Below are 23458 nucleotides of genomic sequence, written 5' to 3'. Positions count from 1 at the left end.
TTCTTCATACAAGGTGTCTTAAAATAGATAAGACAGGTTCATCACCATTGTCATAATTGTCAGCTTCTGTCAGTTCCATTAGTGGATAAAGGTGTCTCTGGGTATTACTCATGCACTCTAGCCAGCCTCCCAAACTCTGCAGAGCCTCCTAAAACCTTCTGCAGTCCCCCAAACCTGCTCTTCAGCTGTTTACCATGTTCCCTGCAAGCCTCCCCTTGTTGCAGCATTTCACATTGTTTCCACTTTCTGTACTGCTTCTGGATTACTTTATTGATATGTGAATATCTGAATATCTTTATTGATTTATCAAGCACTCTTTTAGTAGAATTCATTTCCCTTAATGTTTCAAGCATGCTGGTTTCAGATTTGTCTGGGAGGTTGGTAAAACTTCACACCTCAGAGAAGACCTGAAATGTTGTATGGCAGGACAGTATTCAGGTCATAGATCTTGATATTAGGCAAGACCTTTGGTTTTTTTATCTTTTTTTTGTTATGCTCAATGTGTCTACAAGCATATCCTCCTCTTGGATTAAGAGGATTCCAGTAATGCTAGAATTTGCCTTTAGACTACAAGGTTTCAATCATTCAGGCACCAGTTCAGACTTTTCACATTAATCTGTCTTTGATTCTTTCACTATTTAGTAAATATGCATAAATGTTGCTTCTGAAAATGAGATTTCATGGACATGTGGGAAGAACTGATATTTTCCCTTTTTAAATGTTAAAAGGCACAAGTGTGAGAAAATACAGACTTTTTCTTGTGAAGTGAGGAAACTCTACAGAAATATATTTTTCTTCTTTACTTTCCCATCTAAACTTTGACCAAAATTAAATTTATATGACTGTGAGCTACAATAGGCATTTTAAAACATTTAACTTATGCTATTGGTGTTATTGTGTTCAGCTCATCCTCCTCTCAGAACTTGTCCCATCTCTCTCTGTCATCCCATAAGTGTCTGGGTGTTCACGCCACTAATCACACACCAGCTCTAACACATGCTGGAGAACTTTACAAGCCAGAACTTTACAATCAGTTCACTAATTTGAAAATTAGCCTGCTCTAGAGAAGTAAAAAGGGTTATTTGGGGCTGGTGGGCTGGTTCAAAGAGGGTCCAATAAATGCCATTGATGGCATGAGACTTTGACAAGACCCTTTGGATTCCCATTTGGAAAACTTCACTGCTCTGAAAAATTATTTTACACATCATGAAATCTAGCTTTATATATTTTTAAGATATTTCTGGGTTTTTTCTGTCTTCCTTCTGGTGGTCCACCTCCTGTTCCCTGGTGTGTCCATCCAGCAGAATGAAGCAGAGCTGCCTGTACATATTGCTGTGCTAAAGCCTTTGCTCAGGTGAGCAATATTTCATTCCCCTGCTTTTGGGACAGTCTGGACTGGCTGCTTGTGCCTCAGTGACAATTACATGAGGCAGACAGGTAATGAGAGGACATTCCTCCCTTCACCCAGATGGGGCTGGAATTCATAGAGGGTGAGACACCATCTCAAACACAATCTTTCCTAGGAAGATATGTCAGGGAAGGCTTGGGTTGGATATTAGAAGAAGGTTCTTCATCCAGAGGGTGTTTGGATATTGGAACAATCTCCCCAGGGAAGGGGACAGAGCACCAGCCTGCCAGAGCTCAAGAAGTTTGGAAAACACATGGTGTGATTTTGGGGCTCTCCTGTGGAGGGCCACGAGTTGGTCTCTGATGGTCCCTGTGGGTCCCTTACAATGCAGGATATTCTATTATCCCATGATCATTTTGGTACAGCGTCAAAATGTTTGTTGTTAAAAGCAAACATCTCTTTTTCAACTACAGGTTCAGCTTGCCTTCCCTGAAGACACTTTACATCAGACCAGCACTGGTCTTTAATCATTAGGTTAAAAAAAAGTCACAACCTGGTTACTGAAGTAGCTGCAGTTTCTTTCTTGAAAGATCATGCTCCTACATTTCTTTGCAATAGTCTAGAGGCAACAGGAAAGGCAGTATTGGCCTGCATTTTAAAAACAATAATAAAAAAATCTGTTAGCTCATGAGCCTATGGAGGCTTTAATTGAAATTAATATAAAATGCAAAAGTAGAGGAAATTAGGACAGCTGCAAAAGAAACCCCAGAAGCAAAAGCAGATTAAAGTAGAGCAATGAGCAAACCCATGCAAACACTTAATGTTGCTTCAGATGTTTCCCCCTTGGTGAAACCTTTTCCCTAAATCGAGCAACAAGTCTGAAGCACAAGGTTTTTTCTGCAGATGCCTCTGAGTTCTACCCAGTGCTCCTTCAGCTGATGAGCACAGGCACTGCAGTAGCTGGGGAGCAGGGAGTGAATCTCAGTGTGCTGAGAGACAGGAGTAGCTGGCACACTGCTCTGTGCTTGCTCCCCGTTCCACAGGGTCACTGCTTGGAGCTCTTCATTCAGGAGACAGCACCAGCCTAAACTTCAGCAAAAACAGGATCTTTGTTTTTCATTCCAAAGATTGGAGGACAACTATTTGATTTTCTTTCCTGTAAGCTTTATTCTTCAACTATCCCAGAAATAACATCACAGACCTTTCTGCTGGCACGGAGCTTTATGAAGGAGTTATTCCCTCAACCTTTACACACGTGAGAAGCCCCATTTAGGTCTGTGGAATTCCAGAAGGTGATAGGAAACAGTCTCATGTGTGAGAAAAACATGGAGGAGTGAGGATTTAAATTAGAACATTCTAAATTCATATTCTGTTAATGTCAAGTGATCTCAACCCACCCAATCCTGACTGCAAGCACAGCAGGCATGATATTCATGGCATAAAAGATTTCCCTTGCTCCCCTGCTGAAGACAAAGTTATTAGCAGCAAAGAAAGAAACAAGTCTTGCAACACAATACATTTTCTCCCCTTCTTATCCTCTAACATCTCCAACCACAGTCAAGGTTCTTTAAATTTTCTCTGCAGTTCTTTTATTTGGTTAATAGGCTGTCTGCTAAGGGAGAATGAACTGTTATTTCATGATTTGGTGTATTCAATTATGTCAGAGTTTTCTAGTACAGGATCCTTATTTTAAATATATCTCTCATCTTGAGAAATCATTTAGTGAGCAGCTTCCACATGAGGTGGGTAGGAAAAGAGCAGTTGCTAGCAGGTTTTACATTTAACCTTATATCATAAAACCTTATAGAAAAATATTCCCCATGAGTTCTTTACCAATTATTTTCCTAAATTTTCTCTGTCTCCTGATTTCCCAATTTTGGTTGTTCCAGGAGTCAAGAGAATAGGCCAAGCTTGGGTTTAGCCTCTGACAGTGAGCTGGAGGGTGAACCACCGCTGGGTAGATGAGCACAGAGAAAGAAAATAAGTAAGAAATAAGTAAGGTACAGGACATTTTGGAACTTAGTGAAATTAAATGCCTGCCACTGTGCTCTGACAGCTCTGCAGTTATGGAAAGCTGGCAAGCACAGGATTATGGAGCTGGACAGCCCCATGGGCTGAGTTTACAAAGAGAACTGATGAGAAAACCCACTACCAGCATCATGACCTTGATCAAGCATTCAAGACAATGACTTATTGCAAATGAATAGCAAATGATGGAATTAAAACCCCAGCAATCCCTGTGGAAGGCACTGCAGTGACTCCTCAGGTTTCCTGGACACAGGTGATGAGTTACTTGTTGCATATTGAGGAAGGGTCCTGGATAAAATGGAGGAAATGAGGTGGGAAAAATACAGAGACAAGCAGAGACATGTATCTGACAGTTTCTTCCACTTTATTTAGCACAGAGCTCTCCCACAGTGCTTCTGCCTTGGGTCTGCTGCAGACTTGCACTGTTTCCTATCCCACTGTGTCTTTAAAAGGATGAACATGCTGGGACTCACTCCAGTACATACAGAGTTCTCAAGGATGCTCTTCTTCCCCTGCTTTTAACTGACAGTCTGGCAAAATACAGACCAGATGTGGACATTGGGTGAAGTTATTGGTGGATTTTTGAGATTTCTCTCCTCCTAAAAAAGGCTATGACCTATTAATTGAAGACTTTTTAGAAGACTGCACAGTCATTTCTGTACTCTGCTGTGTTGGATGTTGTTTGCTGAGTAGGGCTGTTGTTACTGATCTATATGAAAGCAGGAACTTGTTGTAGACCTGTTAAACTGAAATTGCTTAACCACAGAAACCCCAGCAACACACAGAGCCCACACAAACCTTTGCTTTCCTCTTCAAAGAATTGTTAACCAGCTTCCCACATGTTCAAACAAAACAGTTTATTCTTTACCTGGGCACTGTGTGAAGGGACAAAATATTAACTCTTGGGCTATTTTTACCATTCTTTGGGAAAAGGAAGGTGTAGCATGTAGTGTTTACATAAAATTAGAGTCTGATCAAAATAGATTCACACTAATTTCCAGAGAATCTTTTATAAGAATTTCTACTCCTGGCATGAATATTTCAAACAGAACAACCCAAATACATATGTCTGCACACTGTTTCTCTCCCAGGTGTGTTTTTGCCATCTGGATACACAAGGCTTGCTCACTGCTGTCCAGTAGACATGCAGACATGACCAAGAAAGGACTGTTCCTCTGCTGCTCACAGGAATTGCAATTTCTTGTCTTGGTCTTCTGACTTGAAGAACCAGGGCTGTGTGGGTCATAGGCATCTTTGGTTAGTTTTCACTGCTGAGGACTAATCCTTTTTGATTTTCAGGATGACAACAGACAAACTGGAGAGAAAGCAGAGAAGTGCAAGGCAGTGCCTCTGGAGAAAGCGTTTAGGATGCACACAAATCCATAGGCAACATAAGGGTAGGATGATGGCAGATGTATGGAAGGCACCTCTTCTCTGCCACTTGTGTGCACACATACAGCCTGACTGCAGGTACTGCATCTTGAATTGCACTTGGAAGTGCTCAGGAATGAGGAGGATGTTTAGCTCCTGGTTCCTGTCAGTTCATTCCTTGCTCAGAAAATGACTGTGGATGAGAAAACAAGGCAAGGTATTGCACAGAACTGTCCTCCCTTCAGCTGCAGCCCCGTGTGCATGTGTGCCAAGCAGCTTGAGGAAAATGCTCTCCAAGGTTTCCTGCTGGGAGCAGTAGTCTCAGCATCTCAACTGGCCTCTGCATTTTGATGACTCTGTTACAGGAAGCTTTTCCTCCTGACAGACTTTGGATGCACCTAAAGCTCAGTTTCAGCCTCAAGTTCCTGCATCATCCCAGAATTAAATTGGGAGAGGTAGGTGACCAAGCATGTCTGTGTGTTTAAAAGAAAATCTTGCTTAGATCTCACAAAAATGTGAAAGGAAACAAAATATAAACAGGCTTCTGTAATTTCTGAGGAGATTTAATGATGAATGCCAGTATCCAGGAGTAAAAATGTACCTTTCTCTCCCAAGACCTTCTACTTATTAGGTATTATCAACAAGCTAATTGTTGATACAATACTGAATGCTACCCTGAGTGTGTCTGTTTGGGTGGGAAGTAGAATATGTCACATTTCTACCTTTTCTCCAGCTACTTCTCTCTGCAGAAAACCCTGTTATGAATCTGTCTGCCTGTTAGCTTTTGCTCTCCTTTTGATAAGCTGAAGAAGGAAAAAATACACACTGCTGTGGCAAACAACAGACAGGAGGAAAAATCAAAAGAGATGAATGAGGTTCCATCACAGGAGGAAATTTAAGAAAAGGTTAGAGATGACATTAAATGGGCATGGTGTGTAGCCTGAAGTAATCTTGTAAACTTCAGGGAACCAGGCCAGGTACTCCAACTTGCCCTGTCTGCCTCTGCTGTCTTCCAATTGCTATCTGCCATCAGCCTATACAGAAAATGTCTCCTGATAGTGATAGAACCTCAAGCTGGATCTCAGAAAATGGGTGCAACCAAGTGATTCTAGGATGTAACCCCTTAAAGTGTTTTATTCCTGAAGCACATCATCATCTTGGATCCCAGTCTTGACTTTAACTTGTGCTTATGTTATACTTTAAAATTCCCCTCAGCTTGCTTTGGATGGTGGCCCTGACATGTAAGCCTAAATATTAGTGAGTTTGACATGATATAGGCTAGGCCAAGTAGCTTAGGAATCACTTAAGATTTGGAGGAGAAGTTATTTTTCATGACTGTAAATTAGAAAGAGAAATATATGACATACTGAAACCCTAATAATGAAATTGTGCTGCATAACTAAGTTTCCTTCTCAGATAAGTTCTACAACACCATAAACATACACCATTGGGAATAGCCACTTATAACAGAAACATCAAGAATTATTTACTTAGACTGTTATTTCAGTTCTCAAATACTTATTCATTTCACAGTTTACTTGGTTGAGATACAGTATTTTAATATGCTTCTTGTTTGATGTTTAATTCAGTCTCTGAGTAGTTGTTTGAATGTGGTGGGAGCAGTGATCTCTTTGAAACTGCCAAAATGCTCTTTCACCTACTAAATAAGCAAGGAATTAGTTTAACATCCAGATAAGGTTGCTGATTAAACAAAACTGGCATCTTGATCTTTACACCTGCATTTCTGTGCCTGCTGCTAAAATAGTTATAAACCAGCTATCTTCCTAAATGAATTTTATTCTAGACCTCTGCTCTCCAATTCATTATTTTAAAAATGTTTGAAAAATTCAGCTTAAACTATATGCAAATCCTGCTAAACTGGGCCCTTTATATACACACATCCCCTTTTATGTGAACAGTACTTTGTTAATGGCTCAATAATTAAGAGAGTTTACATTTTAAAGACTTCAGTTTTTAATTGGCTGAATATTAATCACAGATCGCTTTCAGTTGTGTTGTGATATGCAAATTATTGATGTCTCAGCTGCATTTGTTTTCAGGTATCAGTCTAACCGCATAATGCAAAATAACATTCTGCAATTATTTCAATTAGATGCAGTCAGCCTTTGGAGCAAGCTATTTATTTCATTTCAGTAAATGAAGAAAGCAGTTGCTGTTTTCCATTCCCTGGCGTTTATTGCCCAGAACTAGCACTCACAACCGGTATGTGTACAGCACATAAACAGTTTTCTAACTGGATCACGTTAGCATTCGTGGTAAAGGACAAGCAGTTGAACTCCCCTTGCAAGATTTCATTTGGTTAACTGACTCTTCTGCTTCGGAATGCGATGTCACCTTGTTTGAGGGTATTCATTACCATTTTAAAGTGTATTATGAAAGCTAGAGTCAATAGGAGTTGTTAATTAGCAGAATCTGTTTAGCACCGGTGCATAACATTTGAGGATTTTTTCCATCAGACTGCAGCTGTTACCTACGCAGAGAAGGAATTTCACCTAACCACAAAGAATGAGATAGACAAATAGCTGCGTTGTCGTAAGAACGGCTCGGGTATGTCTCCTCTCAGCGATTTCGCTCCATAATTGCAATTCACATTAAATGCAGCAAATGTTACCATCCTGCCCACTCAGTTTCCACCTCTACTTTTGTTTCAAGTCGGGAGGGGAGATCACCAGAAAAGAGAGGGGGGGAGTCCTTCCTTGCCTTCTCCCTCCTTCCCCGCTCGGCTCTCTCAGCCGCGCTGCCCTGCGGCTCCCGGGGCGCGGGGTCCGCCCTGGCCCCGTCCCGGCCGGGGCTGCACTTGTGGCTGCCTCTGCCGCCCATGGCAGCGCCGCGGCTCCCGGCGCGGCCCCGCCGCTCCCGCCGCCCCGGGGGGCTCCTCCCGCCCCGCACGCCCCGCCTGGGCTCCGCGGGGGCGCAGCGCTCCCCGGGAAAGGTACCGGCGGCACGGCGCCTCCGGGCTGCGGGAGAAGCTCCGGCCGTGGCGATGCGCCGGGATTGCTGCCCCGGAGCGGCGTCTCCCTCCCCGGCGGAGCAGCGCTCGGTGCGTGCGTGCATGTGTGTCTGTATATGCGCGTGTGTGTGTGTGTGCGTGCGTGTGTGTGTGTGCGGGTGTGCGTGTGGCGAGGGGAGGGGGCTCGCTGCGTGCAGGGGGTGGGCGAGAGCAGTGCGATGGGAGCGGGCGCCCGTGTGCAGAGGGATCCTCTCCCCGCATGTGTGCGGGGGACCGCGGCGGGGCAGGGCTCAGCCGGGCGGCTGCTGCATGCGGCGGAGCCCGCGGGGTTCCGCAGCGCCGGGCTTGCCCTCGCTCCGCGCGGCCGGCGGTGCTGGCCCCGGCGGGCGCCCCGGCTGCCCCCGCCGCCCGCGGCGTGCGCGGAGCCGCCGGAGCCCGGAGCTGGCGGGGAGAGCGGCGGAGCGCAGCCGAGCGGAGCCGCGGCGACCCCGGGCGCCGAGGTAGGGACGGTGCCGGGCTGGCCGCGGAGAGCCGGGAGCATCACCGAGGGCGGCGAGCGCCCGCCGGGCGTGTGAGTGCGGGCGGGGGTGGGGGCACGGCGGGGCCGCCCGTGCGTTGGCGTTTTAATTTCTTTTAATCATTCCGAAGGTTCTGTTTTCATTGCTATAATAATTACCGGTGCTGTTTTAAAGACGGCGAGGGGTGGGGTGGGGGGAGGCGGGGGTGCACGCGACGAGGCGACAGTGGCTCCCTGCCGGAGCCTCTCTGCCATCGCGCTCGCCTCTCCCGGAGCCCCGGCCAGCGGCACCAGGCGCAGCGCTGCCCTCTCCCATCCTTCCCGGGAGAGCGGGCGAGTGGAGGCACCGGGGCCGGGCGGCCCGGAAAAGCCGGCGGAGGTGTGGGAGGGACGGGGGGGCAGGATCTGCGCAGTGGGGCTGGGGAAGGGGGTGTGTGGCTCTGCTGCGGGCTGGACTTTTGCAAAGGTACCGGGGCGGGGGGGCCCGTGCGTTCAGCGGCGGGGAGCGCGGCCGTGCCTGGTTGCGAAGGGACGGCGGAGGGGATGCGGGGCTGCTCCGCCGCGCTCTGCCCGCTCCCGGCCGGGATGTGCGAGCGCGCCTGTGCCCCTGCCGCCCTCCCCCGCCGGGAGCCAGAGGGCGACGGGGCGCCCACGGCAGAGGGGAGCCGGCACCGGCCGAGCCGGATGCGGCAAAAAATTGCGGTAGTGCCGGCACTGCTGGCCGGGCTCGCCGCCCCGCCGCCAGCCCCGCGCAGCGCCCGCAGCCCGCCCGCTCCGCACCGGCCGGGGCCCCGGGGCTGAGGAAGAAGAGGGACTCGAGCGTGGGCGAGGCAGGGATACGGGAGGACGGCGCCTGCCAGGGGGAGGGAGACGGAGCGGCGGGGGCGCGGGGACACCGGTCCGCCCCTGGGGGCGCGCTCGCCGCGGCCGGGGTCGGCAGCCTGCGGGCATCGGCAGCCGCTGCTCCGCTTCCCCCTTCTCCCGAAAGCGGCCCCCTTGACCCCTTCCTTCGGCCATCCGTTCCTCTCATCCTATCCTCTCTCCTCTGTGCTTTTCCTCTCTCTTTTGTCCTTCTGTCCTGAGGTCCTTCCTCATCCCTCCTCTCCCCTCCCTGCCAGGACCCCCGGCGCATCCTCCCCTTGTGTCTCCCTCCAGCCCGGTTCTCCTCCCTCCAGCTGGCTCCTGCTTTCTCCACTTTTCATTCTGGCTCTCTCCTGCCAGCTCAGTGGCTTTCTACATCAGGAAATGAAAGGGACAAGTTGGGAAATGGGGGTAATGGGAAGATGGAATGTGTGTGTGTGCAATGTATTGATTATTGACTGATTTATTAAAAAAACCGGGGGGAAAAAACCCTACCTTATAACTCAGAGGAATTGCTGTGGCTCGAGTTCTTCTGCGTAAAAAATGGCAGTTCAGCTGGCTGGACTATATGCAAAGGGTTCTTATCAATGCAGGATTAAGAGCAAATTACATAATGTTTTAGGGGGGAAAAATAGTTCTCAGATTTCAATAGTGTCAGACTGGCAAATTGTGATTTTGTTTTTCCCTGCAAGTCAGTGTGTTGTTATTCCTGGGGATGGGGCTGTGTGCTTGTGCATGCTTCTTCCATGTCTGAGTGCTTCCATTGGTCACCCAGAGCTGATCTTATTTTGTGAATAGTTGTATTTCTGCAGTCAGTTTACCACCTACTTATTTAAACTAGATATCAGAAGTGACAGAAACAATGTGTGTGCATGCCTATGTAGCCCTTGAGTGAATATCTTTATCATAGTGATACATCTGTATGTGCTGTTGCTTTATACACATATACTGAGCATTGGCATTGCTTTTTAGTGTCAGCATCTCCATCCCTTCTATATTGTGCTATCCCATCCTAGATGTTTGGGCATGCATAACACCAGCATTTGTGTTTAATATCCCTGAAATGCACAGCAACATATGAGCAGTCCACAATTGAGGGGAGTAAATATGCATAAAATTGGAATCTCCTTTGGTTATTTTACTTTATTAGTTATGCATGCTTGGCATGTACAAGAGAGAGAAATACTTTTGACAGACCTGAGAGTTATTTGTGTTTCTCTACAGAAATTTACATTCTGTGTTTGAAATCGTCCCAGCTCCCATGCATTTGTTTGGTTGTTAAAGTCTTTCATGTTATTTTAAATTCAGTTCTTGTAGTTTATCTATAACACTTGGCAGGTACAGTAGCTCAGTGGTATACAATTTCTAACCCATGTGACGTTTTGGAACAATGTCAACTGAAAAACATTTTCTTTTTCTTTCCTTCTTTCTTCTTTAGATTCTTTATCTTTGTTCAGGAGCCTAAAGTTGCTTGCTGATCATAAGAAGATGATTCTGTGGCTCTTTCTGGTTCTGTCATCTCCAGTTTCTTCTACAACTGCAGATGCTGATATATCTGTGGAAATTTGCAATGTTTGCTCCTGTGTGTCAGTTGAGAATGTACTCTATGTCAACTGTGAGAAGGTTGCAGTCTACAGACCAAATCAGCTTAAACCACCATGGTCTAATTTTTACCACCTCAACTTTCAAAACAACTTGCTAATTATTCTATATCCAAATTCCTTTCTTAATTTTACACATGCAGTGTCCTTGCAACTGGGTAATAATAAGTTACAGAACATTGAGGGAGGGGCCTTTATGGGTCTTAGTGCATTAAAACAGTTGCACTTGAACAACAACGAATTAAAGATTCTCCGGGCTGACACTTTCCTTGGCATAGAGAACTTGGAGTATCTCCAAGCTGACTACAATTTAATCAAGTTTATTGAACGGGGAGCCTTCAATAAGCTTCACAAGCTGAAAGTCCTGATACTTAATGACAATCTGATTTCATTCCTTCCCGATAATATTTTTCGATTTGCTTCTCTAACCCATCTGGATATACGGGGGAATCGAATCCAGAAGCTGCCATACATTGGAGTTCTGGAACACATCGGGCGAATTGTTGAACTGCAGCTGGAAGACAACCCCTGGAATTGTACTTGTGATTTGTTGCCTTTGAAAGCGTGGCTGGAGAACATGCCCTATAACATCTACATTGGAGAGGCTATCTGTGAAACACCCAGTGACTTGTACGGAAGGCTGCTGAAAGAGACCAATAAGCAGGAGCTGTGCTCCATGGGGACAGGGAGTGATTTTGACGTGCGCATCCTGCCTCCCTCGCAGCTGGAGCCCGGCTACAGCACACCCAACGGCCACACCACTCAAACATCAGTGCACAGATTAGTCACAAAGGCACCAAAGACTACAAATCCTTCCAAGATCTCGGGGATAGTAGCAGGCAAAGCACTGTCCAGTCGCAATCTCAGTCAGATCGTATCTTACCAGACCAGGGTGCCTCCTTTAACTCCTTGTCCGCTCCCTTGTGTTTGCAAAACTCATCCTTCAGACTTGGGATTAAGCGTAAATTGCCAAGAAAGAAACATAGAATCGATGGCTGAACTCGTACCAAAACCTTTAAATGCCAAGAAACTGCATGTAAATGGCAATTATATTAAGGATGTGGATACTACAGATTTCGCTGAGTTTGAGGGGCTGGATTTGCTACATTTAGGCAGCAATCGGATTTCAGTGATCAAAGGAGATGTTTTCCGCAACCTTACAAATTTACGGAGATTGTACCTCAATGGCAATCAGATAGAGCGTCTGAGCCCAGAGATGTTTGCTGGCCTCCACAATTTGCAGTATCTGTATTTGGAATACAATGTTATCAAAGAAATCCTAGCAGGCACCTTTGACTTAATGCCAAATTTGCAGTTGCTCTACCTGAACAACAATCTTCTGCGAAGCTTGCCAGCCTATATTTTTGCTGGTGCACCACTTGCTAGGCTGAATCTGAGGAACAATCACTTCATGTATTTACCTGTAAGTGGTGTTCTTGATCAGCTAAAGTCTCTTACACAAATAGATTTGGAAGGTAATCCGTGGGACTGCACTTGTGATTTAGTTGCTTTAAAACTGTGGCTTGAGAAGCTAAATGACGGTATTGTGGTGAAGGAATTGAAATGTGAGACACCTGTGCAGTTTGCTAACATAGAACTTAAGTCTCTGAAAAATGAGATTCTCTGTCCTAAACTTTTAAACAAGCCATCTGCTCTGTTCACTAGTCCCATGCCTGCTGTTATTTTTACCACACCCCCGGGACCGGTCCGGAGTCCTCCTGGTGGCCCAGTTCCATTGTCCATCCTAATCCTGAGCATATTGGTTGTGCTGATTTTAACAGTGTTTGTTGCTTTTTGTCTTCTTGTTTTTGTGCTTCGGCGCAACAAAAAACCAACCATAAAGCATGAAGGGATTGGAAACCAAGAGTGCAGTTCTATGCAACTGCAGCTAAGAAAGCACGATCACAAGTCAAACAAAAAAGATGGACTGGGTGCAGAGGCCTTCATTCCTCAAACCATTGAGCAGATGAGCAAAAGTCATACCTGTGGCTTGAAAGAGTCTGAAACAGGCTTCACGTTTGCTGACCCACCAGGGCAAAAAGTCATTCTGAGAAATATGAATGACAAGGAGAAAGATTTATTGCATGTGGATTCCAGAAAAAGACTTAGCACAATCGATGAACTGGATGAGTTATTCCCTGGAAGGGATTCCAATGTATTTATTCAAAATTTTCTTGAAAGTAAAAAGGAATACAACAGCATAGGGGTCAGTGGCTTTGAAATACGTTACCCAGAGAAACTGCAAGACAAAAAAGCCAAGAAATCTCTAATAGGTGGTAATCATAGTAAAATTGTAGTAGAACAAAGAAAAAGTGAATATTTTGAACTAAAAGCTAAACTTCAAGGTTCACCTGACTACCTACAAGTCCTTGAAGAACAAACAGCTTTGAATAAAATATAGGTCATACAATCTTATTGCCTACAGAGGACATTTATTTAATGATGAAAGTGCCTTTTGTTGACTTTTAACTTCCAAATACTATATTATATTGATAGGCATAGAGGCAGGTGTATCCAAGGGTGTCTGATTAACTGTAGCCGTGTATGATTTGTCAAGTAGAGGAGAATTTCCTTAATAGATTTTACTCCATAAAGCTCATGCCCTGTGGAATCCTGTAGGGATACTGCAAACTCTATTGCCAAAGGGATGCTTTATACACGTTACACTGAATTTAACCTCAAGAGGCATATATGTTTTGTATCTCAAATGCAAACCATCGTCTCCTTGTGATTTGTTAGAACAAACACAAGAAACCTGGTACTGATATTTGTACTTCAGCTGGGTCCTTCATCCTGCACGTGGATTTAAGTTGGTGGAACTGGAGTAATCCTTTGATTTGTGGTGTTCTAATGACACTGTTTAAAGCTTACCTGGAAAGTAACAAGCATGCAAAGAGAGAACATTCAATAGTATGTGTAAATTGGTTACATTTATGGGCTGCATCTTGAAACCACTGGAATTATAATGTTAAATTGTGTTTAAAATATACCATGCATTACATACCTATGAAATAAATCTGACCACTTGAAGCATACATGTCTATACAGAAAATTAAAAAAAAAAAAGAGAGAAAGAAAGAAAATAGTTCAACCTGACTTCTGCAGTATTCGTGACATCTGAAGAAAATATTTGATATTTATGCAGAATCTGTTCTAAGACTCATCTCTAATTAAAACTAGAGCTCCTTCTCAGTTACGTGAAACTCTCGCAACCCCAACAGGTTGTCCAAAATTGTCAAAGTGCTTACTGTGTGAGCGTAGCAGAAATTATTTTTGTAATATAATTCATATTTATGAAATACTTTGTATACTACATAGGAAAAAATATGTACTCCTTAATATGTATTTAATATGCCTGACTTGTTTTCCTGATCACAATGCATTAATCATTCAGTATAAATAAAACCAGAACAATATACCAAACAGCAACCGGGGATGTAATGTATAGCATCATCCAGAATTAAGTGATCAGATAATAATGATAATAATAATAATGGTAATAATAATAATAAAATTGTTCTGTACTATTCTCGTGAGATTAGCATATTACCTTATTTCAGATCTGTTACCAATGGTGCATTTTGAAATAGATTGATTAGTTTTTTAGTACTGTGTCCCAGGCTGTTACTTGCCATCAGTTTTCTTGCTTTTCAGGTCTCTATACAGCTTAATCTGAATACTTTTCACAAGCATTTACAGGAATTCATGCTAAGGGGAATATTTTTATTGTACATGCAGAAGTTTTCTGTTCTTATCTCTCTGGCTGCTTTTAGTCAGCAAAACCTGATCAGAGCAGTGAACAATATGGCAAATCCTGTTCAAAACCACAGTGCAAAATGGATATAGTGGTCTCAGTTCAGAGGACTGTGTAGCTCACAACTAGAGAGTAAAAGCTTGCCTTTGTGAAAGCTGAATCTGAATAGCCAGGAAAAAAGGTAGGAGAATGGAAAATCCCCATTGTATCTCACTGATAGATGGTACTTGGACATGAGAATGGAGATACATTGGTAAAGCATCCTAGAGCAAATCTATGAGATGAGATTAACAAAATTTCTTTGACTCGATGATCTTTGGATAAGACCCTCTTATCTCCTTTGCTTTCAGAACCTTTACCCCTCCTTACCTTTTATAATCAATACATTAGTCAATTAAGATAGTAGGATATAAACATGAACGTTTTTCATGAATTTGATGCTAGCAAAAATTAGAGCAAGACACAATAATAATACTGTGAAGAAGGCTGTGTCAGCTATTTCCAATATAAACCTCTAATTTCAGGGCTTTGTGACACTGAGTTGAAATTTTTATTCTGGAATGATACTTGGCAAACAGCCTGCAGTATATTTTTATCAAAATAGACCAAAAAAAAAAAAAAAAAAAAAAAGCACTGCCTCTTTATTTAAGGGAAAGCAAATAAAACATTTCTCTACTTTCAGACATTTGTTTATGCTCTTTTGGCTTAGAAAGAGACTGGTTTTATTATTTTTCTCCATACTGCATAGTATATACATGACTTCAGATAATAAAATTGCAAGAGATGAATTAATGGCTGAGTTTCTTTAAAAAGCTGCCTCTATCCATGCACAATAATTAACTTGATTCAGAATGTCATGGGGATTTTGAGGACATGGATACTGCGTACACATGCAGTTCTGGCATAAAAAGCTCCTGGTTCGCCAATGATGCAATAATGCATGGCTAAGTTTTGGATGAGAACATGTGAGGTTATTTATTGTCTGTGGATTAAGGAGTGTCCATGGTGCACTGACCAGGTGGACTCTGCTGGCTCCTTCAGTAGGCTGAGGGTGACAGGTCCTGGTCTGCTCTGCACAGAGCTGTGTGGCCTCGAGGATGGGTCCAAGCTCACTGGGGTTTGCCAAAGCAGAAGGTGTCTGACACACTCACTGGCATGTCCTGTATGGTCCTCCTGAGAGCAATGTGCTAAAAATATTAAAAATTGCAAGTAAGGAATTACTTCTAAGTGATGGTAAAACTGATGTGCTTGTGACTTGTGCTGCCCTGAGTCAAAAGAACAGAGATAAATGATCATCCTTCCTAAGCTAAAAAAAATGAGGCTTTTTTAATTTCATTTTGTGTTGTGAAGTTTTCTGGGGGTGTTCTTTCTGGGTTTTTGGTTTGGTATTTTTAATTTGTTTGAGTTTTTTTTTGGTTTTTGGAGTGGTGTCTTCTGTTTGCTGATCAAAAGAACTGAACTGTTATGCTGTACCATTACACTGGGTCAGAGTTTTCTGATCCCTGAGGCCCCAATTCCAGTAAAGCATTTCACCTCAACCTAAATCATGTGCAGGGGTACTATTCATGAGATAATAATTAGATACCTGCCCAAGAGTGGGGCTTAGCTAGAGTTTTGTCATTGACTTCAGAACAAGCCAGCTCAGAACCATTGTATATAATCCATAGAGCCCAGAGACTCGTCTGGGGTTATGCAGTTGAGTGTAGGTTCACCAGCATCAGTAAAGGTTGCACAATCTGGACCTTCCTGTAGAAATTGTCCCTAAGTGTTTTACAATGTATGGTGCAATATGTAGGCATAATAGTGTGAGTGAAGAATGCAGAAGCTGGCAGAACACTATTTTTCTGTGAAATTGTTACTTTGAATGGCAACCTTAGTGTCAGGTTATTTTCTCCATGTTTGGAAACGGTGTATGTGTCTGCACAGCAGTTTTAGTGTGATGTCCATTCAAATCTCTGGTCAGTCTTTCTGAGAAGGTGACTCTTGGGTGTGGCTTAACGGGTCTGTCTGTTCATTATATTGGTTTGAGTGGCCATGCTTGTAAAATGGCTGTTAAGACCCATAGACATAAACTAAATCAGTGAAGGTGTTGGCATAATCTGTTGTCTCCATTGTATTATAAAGAAGTTTCCATTTTTAAATGAAATCAATAAAGTGTACTCGTTTCCTTGAAAAAGAAAAAAAATTGTGCAATTTTATCAGACAGCAAATACCGCGGTGCAAGAACACAAGAACAGGTGATTTATGTTTTGCATTTAGTGTTCAAGATTGACAATAATGCAACAATCTAGTATAAATATATTTTTAAATGCTTTTTTTTTTAAAGCCATAATGATGATATAAATTATAAAGGCATGGCCTTGTGAATAATGTTAACAAATGTTTCAGAATCAAGAAAAAACATCCAGAACTTGATGGTGGTATAATATCTATAATATCTTTTGCATGATTTGTATGTTGATATTGTATGAAATGAGCACAGTGAGACTTTTTTTTTTTGGTTGCATCCAAAGAGTTAGGAAGGAAATATAACAAGAATGTATTTATAATCACTCTATTTTGAAATAAAGTAAAGAAAACAAAATGTATTGGCTTTACCCTGTTTTGATCATTACTATTTTAGGTTAGTTTATAATTTAGGCAGTTACTTATGACATCCAGTCCAATGTAAAACACAGAAACCTATTGTTTATCAATTTTGTTTGCCTTCATCAATATCAAAATACTAGTCAGTGTTGACTTCAAAATTTGTATGAAATATTAATAAAATTGTTTGGTACTATTGTATTTCTGAAACTAGACTTTGTTAAGTGCCTGTGATATTCTCTTTTGGATTATTTGTATATGGATGAGAGAGAATCTGTAAAGCAGTTATGCAGTAATGTTTTTTAACCATATCAACAATTTTTTCTTTAGTTTAGAAGGTTTTCCTCATCTTCTGTTGTCCAACAAAATCTTTCTTCCTCCTGTTGTGCAAATATTCCCTCCAAAATCAGTGACTTTTTTTCCATTACTACCACAAGCAGAATTTAGTTTTCAGTTGGATTCTCAGTTCTTCAACCCAGAAGTGCTTAGAGGAACAATTACATAATGTTAGGGGCATTAGCTTTGATTCTGCTGTCTTCTTATTAGTCATTTTCAATAACAATTTTTCAGGGGAAAGAAAAGTTAATTTGTCCTTAGAAGAAGCAAAAACACCCATCCATCTACCATTTCATTTGGTTAGGTTGGTTTTATAACTGAAAGTTGCAAAGATACCTTTAGGTAGTTTAACTTCCAAATTTATATTTTGTAGTTAAAATGGTTTACAAAGCCTCATAAAAATCTTCATGGCAAGGGAGAAGAGCAGGAACAGAATTACATTTAGATTAAGCATTCCCTGTTGTGCAGGGTTTAACATGCATTATAAAGGCAGTGAGTATGAATCAGAATGGGATATGGACTGGAAAATCAGGACTTGATACAGATTTTTTTCACTTCTAGTTGAAGTGTAACATTAGGAACAAACCCACAGCATTAGTTGAGAAAGGCCTACATATAATATTCCATATAATTTCTTTCTAAAGGAAAACTCGAGAACCAGGAATTAATTATTCATGTTTTGATAATAAGTGTGCACTGCTTTCCTGAATGCAGAGGAACTTGAGAGTTTTCTGTTAATATGTTTTGTCATTATTAGTTTTTATTTCCAATTTCAATTCACTCATCCTTATGTATTATGGTTGATGCTGTGTTGGAAAACAAAAATAAGAATATTGTTGCTCAGGGACAAACTCTTCTCAAAAATTTATCAATGGAAATCCAGACTGGCTGAACAGACTTTAATGGAGTAAAAACTGCTGTTACCCTGGTGAACAAAAAAGCAGGAACTACAAGATCTATCCATCATTGAAATAAAAATAAGTAATTTTTGACTTGAAAAGTAATATAATCTTGCTTTATACTCTGTTGATTTGTGTGGTAAAGCTGTTGCTGTTTTCAAACGACTGTAGGGAGAGCAGAGACCGAGTGCAGTTCTGTGTCTGTTTGATGTCAGTGGAACTCTGCAGTGATTCAAGAGCTGTGGGCATCCCAGAGCTGTACTATGGGCACAAAACTATATAAATTTGCTGGTTTATACATACACTTGGGGTAGATCTCACATAAAATAGGAATGCTTTCTTAACAATACAATTTACTTTCTCCCTGTAATGGAGCAAAGTTACTCCGCGCTTGTTTTCCATTAAGTAGGCAGTTTATTGCAAATATCTTTGTTTCACTGCTAATTTTATTTGTATTCACTAGCAATACTTAGATAACTAAATCATTGTCTGAAAGCAATACATTTCAGTCTGTTATTTTTAAAATACCAGCCACTGGTAACAGACAGATACTGAGTTATATTGAATTTCCATTCCCTAAGTAATAATTCCATAAATAATTCCTCAAAAGCACAAATAAAGATCAGATAAGAAAAAAAAGTCCTAGCTGTTCAAAAAATCGGAATTTTTTGAATGCATGTATGGGAAGGCTTAACAGAGTGCAGTACAACTCTGATGGGTAACAAGTGGTACCTTAATTCTTTTTGGTCTTTGTTTAACCAGAAAACAGAAGGTGATCTCTAAATGGTTTAGTTGGCATTTTGTAACAGTCGAGCAACAAAGAATATTCCTAAATTTCCTTCATCCACAAGGATTTCATTTCTTGGTTTGATTTCATGTGGTTTCCTGGAAATGTGTGCACTATGACCTTGCAGAGCATCCTCCCACTCCATGCTCTCATTTCTCCCTCAGGGAGCCAGTCCTTTACAGCTGAAGGTTTTTCTGGGCTTGGGTTGATGGCAGTTTCCAAAGAGGCAGAAGAGTGGGATTTGTCAGTTCCTAGAAAACAGCTAAAAAAGGCAAACTAAGATCCTGTCCTGGATGGTTTCTGAGTCACCTCAGATAGTGGATGATCCAAAACAGAAATGTAGGAAATGGTTTAAGCTTCTGTGGGGAAGTTTTGTGCTGAGCTTTTGAAGCTGGACAATTGTGGCTTTCCATGACTTTAAGTTGTGCATTGTAAAGGAAATGTGGTTCAGTCAATTGAATTTTGACTGTGCTAAATCCTGCAGACATCTGCACCCATTTACCTGAGCCAGGCTTTGGTGTCAGTGTTCACTGAAAAGTCTTGCACAAATCACTCAGGTTAAATCAGCTGTGATACAGATTTCTCAGGGATGCTTTTAAGTAGGATGTGGATAAATTTTTATGCACACTGGGAGCTGTTTGGGTGTGGGGTCAGTCTGTGCCCAGTGTTTGCTGAGCTGTGCCTTTGGTAGGGGCTCTCTTCATGTGCTACATTAGTGCTCACATCTGAATATGAGACACTGTGCAGGATGTACATCTCAATGAGCAGAGTCACAAAGGCCAGCCTGTTTTGACAGATTTTGAGCTCTTCACTGCAAGAAACTGCAGGAAAGGATATACCATACAGCAGCTTTTCGTGCTCCCTGGCAGGATTTCATAGACCTTGTGAGTCCTTCTCAGCAGGGTATTCTTGTCTATACACTGCAAATAAGGCTCCAGGTCACCACTCTCGTGTATGTGCAGTCTGTGTTTGCTTATACCCAAAAATAGTTTTGTGGAGAAGGGTAGGGAAATAATTTCCTCTTTTTTCTTTTTCTTTTCTTTCCTTTTTTTTTTTCTGAAAAGCAAAATGGGCTGAATTTGAATTTTTCCAGATTGAAAAAGAAAAATGTGCTGGTATTTTAAAGAATGGTCACATTGTTGGTTAATATCAGTACTATTAAAGTATTTTGCTAAGAGAGAGGAAGAAAGCAGTTGTGTTTATATTTTTAGCATGCAACTTTTCAACTTCCATTCTTGGGTTAGAACATGCCCTTGGGTGCCAAGGCTCTTAGATGTGCAGCTCAGGGCACAATGCAAAGATTCATCCTCAATGTCTTTCTGCCTTTTGTGTGGTAGAAATGAAATGCAAGGTTTTGAATGTTCCCTCTCTGTTTGCTTTAATGGAAGTTACATCAGCAGACATTCCTCAGGACCAGACTTGCAGCTCCTGTTGAGTTGTGCCTGCAGTTTGATGAGGTTGGTTAGCAACAAGAATACAAATGTCATACAAGGGGTGATATTTTGGATGGGGTTAACACTTGGAAATAGTTTGGGTTCATATGGCTTCCTTCTTAAAAATCACCATGTCATTGCACTGTTTTATACTTATGAAGATCTTTACTTCTATGATCAGTTCAATTAATCAGTGGTTTTACAAATTTGATCAGGAAATTGGGTCCAAATGTCTAGAAAAGTTTTGCTTTTAATTCTCATGGGTTTTTTAAGAAAATAAAGGGCAAAAACATCATGAATAAGCTAGACTTAAGACTTCTTTTTGTTCCATAAAAATTACTTTTGCCTTAATGAAGTGAAATATTCAGAAAGTACAAGTGAAATATTTAGGAATTAATTTGGGAAAATTTGGTTTGTGCCAACAAGCGAGGCCCCTATTTTGTAATCCTTTCTCAAGAATATAAGCTGTGGATGCCACAAGAGGTTTTATCTTTTAAGTAGCTTCCCCTAGGATCTGGAGTTTCATTCAGCTGTTGGAGCTATGCCATGAGCATGATTTTATGATTTTGCTGTATTGGTCAACAAAACAACAGTGAGACGCATTTTCTCTGTGTAGCTTTGTCAAGTCATTTATACCACTTATGACAGCAAAGATAGTAAGGATTATAAATTGTAAAGTGTGTTGGTAAGGATTCCTATACATTTGTAATGTGCTTTCAAAATGAAAGCAGCATGCAAATGATGAGTATTATCAGCATACAATCCATTTCAAAAGGGAAGTAGCACTGTGCCTTGCACAGAGCTCTATTGTTCAGATTGAGGAATAACATTGAGAGTGGATAAGCTGTGTTTTCCTTTTTGTAGACTTTTCTTCTTCAGCTGTTAAATAGACCTGTTTACTCTGTACAGAGCAATACAACTCTGAGCCATCTGCAAAAAAACATGTAAGCCTGAAAAAGACAAGCAAATACATTCCCTCCCAAAAGAACATCTGCATTATAATGATAAAATCAGTCATATTTTCCAGTGTCACTGGCACCTTTGGCATTTTTGCTATGCTGACAAGCTGTGGGACTGAGATGTGGAGCTGGCCTCAGCTCCTGTTTCCTTTCTCCACCCCAGAATTCCCTGTGACATCACCCATGGCCAAGGCCAGTTTGCCCAGGTGCTTTTCAGTGCCATAAGGGTCTGAGGCTACACCATGAATTCTCACCCACTCTGCAGGCATTTGCAATGAGCTAGAACCACCAGAGTTATCATGGGCTAGCTCCACTCAGAGGCAGCAGAAGCATGGCAGTGACCTTTGCCAAAGTGACTCCTTTACCCTCTGGAGCACGCCTGTGCCATGGCCCACAGCATCCTTGGCCAAGGAGCAAGGCTCTAGCAGGGCTCAGTGACATCCTTCTTTTAGCATTGCAGGGAGGAAAAGTAACACAAGAGCTCTGCAATCGAGAATGTAAGACTGTCCTTGGCTGTCTGCTATTCAATATGTGGCTAGTTTCCTTTGCAAGAGGAGAAGTAATCTTCACTGCTGGGTCCAGTCTAAACTCTGGGGGCCAGGTGGGACCAAATGAGATTTCCCCACAGTACAGCTAACCCAGGTTCTCTGTCAGATATTTTTCCCTGTCTGTAAATACTATACACTTAAATTTGTATTAACAGTTCTAATGGTTTGGTAATATTCTACATATAATGCATGTGCATGTGCAAAATTGCATTTCCATTTGGTATTGCTGAGTGTCACTGGCAGTAAATGAGATCAACCATTTTTTACCTCAAAACCTATTGTGCTGGCCAGATTCAGATTGCTTTGCCTAACAATTACATGTGCTTCTTGTAAAATAGTTTATTTTCTTCATGACAACACTCTCTTTCTTTTTAACAGAGAGAGAAGGCTTTCTCCTTTTTCTTTTTTACTCATTCCTCTGCAGTTGGAGTTCTATTAATCCATTTCCAACCCATAAAGAACAAAGAAAAAATCCTCTACAGGAAAACTCCACTTTATGTAATGCACTGAAGATGGCACTGTAGTAACAACTTCATACTGTGAATGATAAGATATGCTTGTGTTTGTTCCTGGGAAATTGTGATTTTTTTATTTATTAAGCAGAGCTAACATAAAGCCAAAGGTCAGTTTAATGCAGCACCACCCAACACTGCTACTGTAATTAAGGGTGAAGAAGGGTTTCTGTTACTTGGACTTATCACAAGGAGACTCCAACTCAACCCAAACCATGTGGAATAGTTTATAGTTGATCTTCATTATGAGAGGAGTGTTTTTGTTAAAAAAGAAAAAATCCAAGGAAAACAAAGAAAATCCTTTCTGTAAAGGATATCTCCCCATGTCTGTAACCTTTACAGGCCATGTTAAAGCATATTAACACCTCAGCAGGTCTCTAAAGACCCAATGAGCCTTGGGGCCTTCGTGGCTTTAGTTGCACTACACAAATCTTCCAAAATTCAGTTTCCCATAGGGATTGGAGTCTGTAATTCATCTGAAACAGGAGCTTCAAGTTAAAAGAAAAACAACCAACCAACCACACACTAAGAATACCAGTCACAGCTAACAGCCACATTTAGGTTAATGATAATTTGTAGTAAGAATTTAAAAAAACAAATTTAAACTGGCACTTACGTAGGTCTGAAATGATGCTTCTATCTGTTTCATAACCCACACTTTTTAAGCCCTTCACTCATAGCAGGTGGGAGTTTTGGGTTGTTTTGAAGTATGTGAGTAATTGGGCCACTGTGCAGCAATTACCTCTCCCAGCTACTTCCATCATACATGCCTGAGCTATTTTGGAGGGGATTAAAAAGGGAAACTTTATGTCCTTTTTGCTTTGTCTTGCTCAAGAGAAGTCAGTGGAAGAATTTGTGTGAACTGCCACAATGGGGATCTTTTTCAGGTGTTGAGAAAAAATTGCAGGATTTAAAGCCCCGATGATTTCCATGAGAGACAGCATCTG

At 41.9% G+C, this 23458-nt stretch overlaps 1 protein-coding gene across 5 annotated transcripts; it reads left to right on the top strand.

Moving 5' to 3' along the window:
* Positions 1–7486: 7486 nt before the first annotated feature.
* On the top strand, positions 7487–17252 carry SLITRK4 (SLIT and NTRK like family member 4). Of its 5 annotated transcripts, none has more exons than XM_054641670.2 (2): positions 7487–7808; positions 10535–17252. In XM_054641670.2, exon 2 carries the CDS (start codon positions 10585–10587, stop codon positions 13096–13098), a length of 2514 nt encoding a protein of 837 aa, XP_054497645.1. In that variant the 5' UTR covers positions 7487–7808; positions 10535–10584; the 3' UTR covers positions 13099–17252. The 5 variants fall into 5 exon arrangements, with proteins under 5 accessions (XP_054497645.1, XP_077041926.1, XP_077041927.1 ...); XM_077185811.1 differs by lacking the exon at positions 7487–7808 and adding an exon at positions 7929–8218; XM_077185812.1 differs by lacking the exon at positions 7487–7808 and adding an exon at positions 8274–8289.
* Positions 17253–23458: the final 6206 nt, after the last annotated feature.

The sequence above is a fragment of the Agelaius phoeniceus genome, chromosome 14, assembly GCF_051311805.1.
Source record: "Agelaius phoeniceus isolate bAgePho1 chromosome 14, bAgePho1.hap1, whole genome shotgun sequence".
Taxonomy (NCBI): Eukaryota; Metazoa; Chordata; class Aves; order Passeriformes; family Icteridae; genus Agelaius; species Agelaius phoeniceus.
Note: the sequence above shows the minus strand (reverse complement) of the source record. Positions and strands in the feature narration are given on the sequence as shown.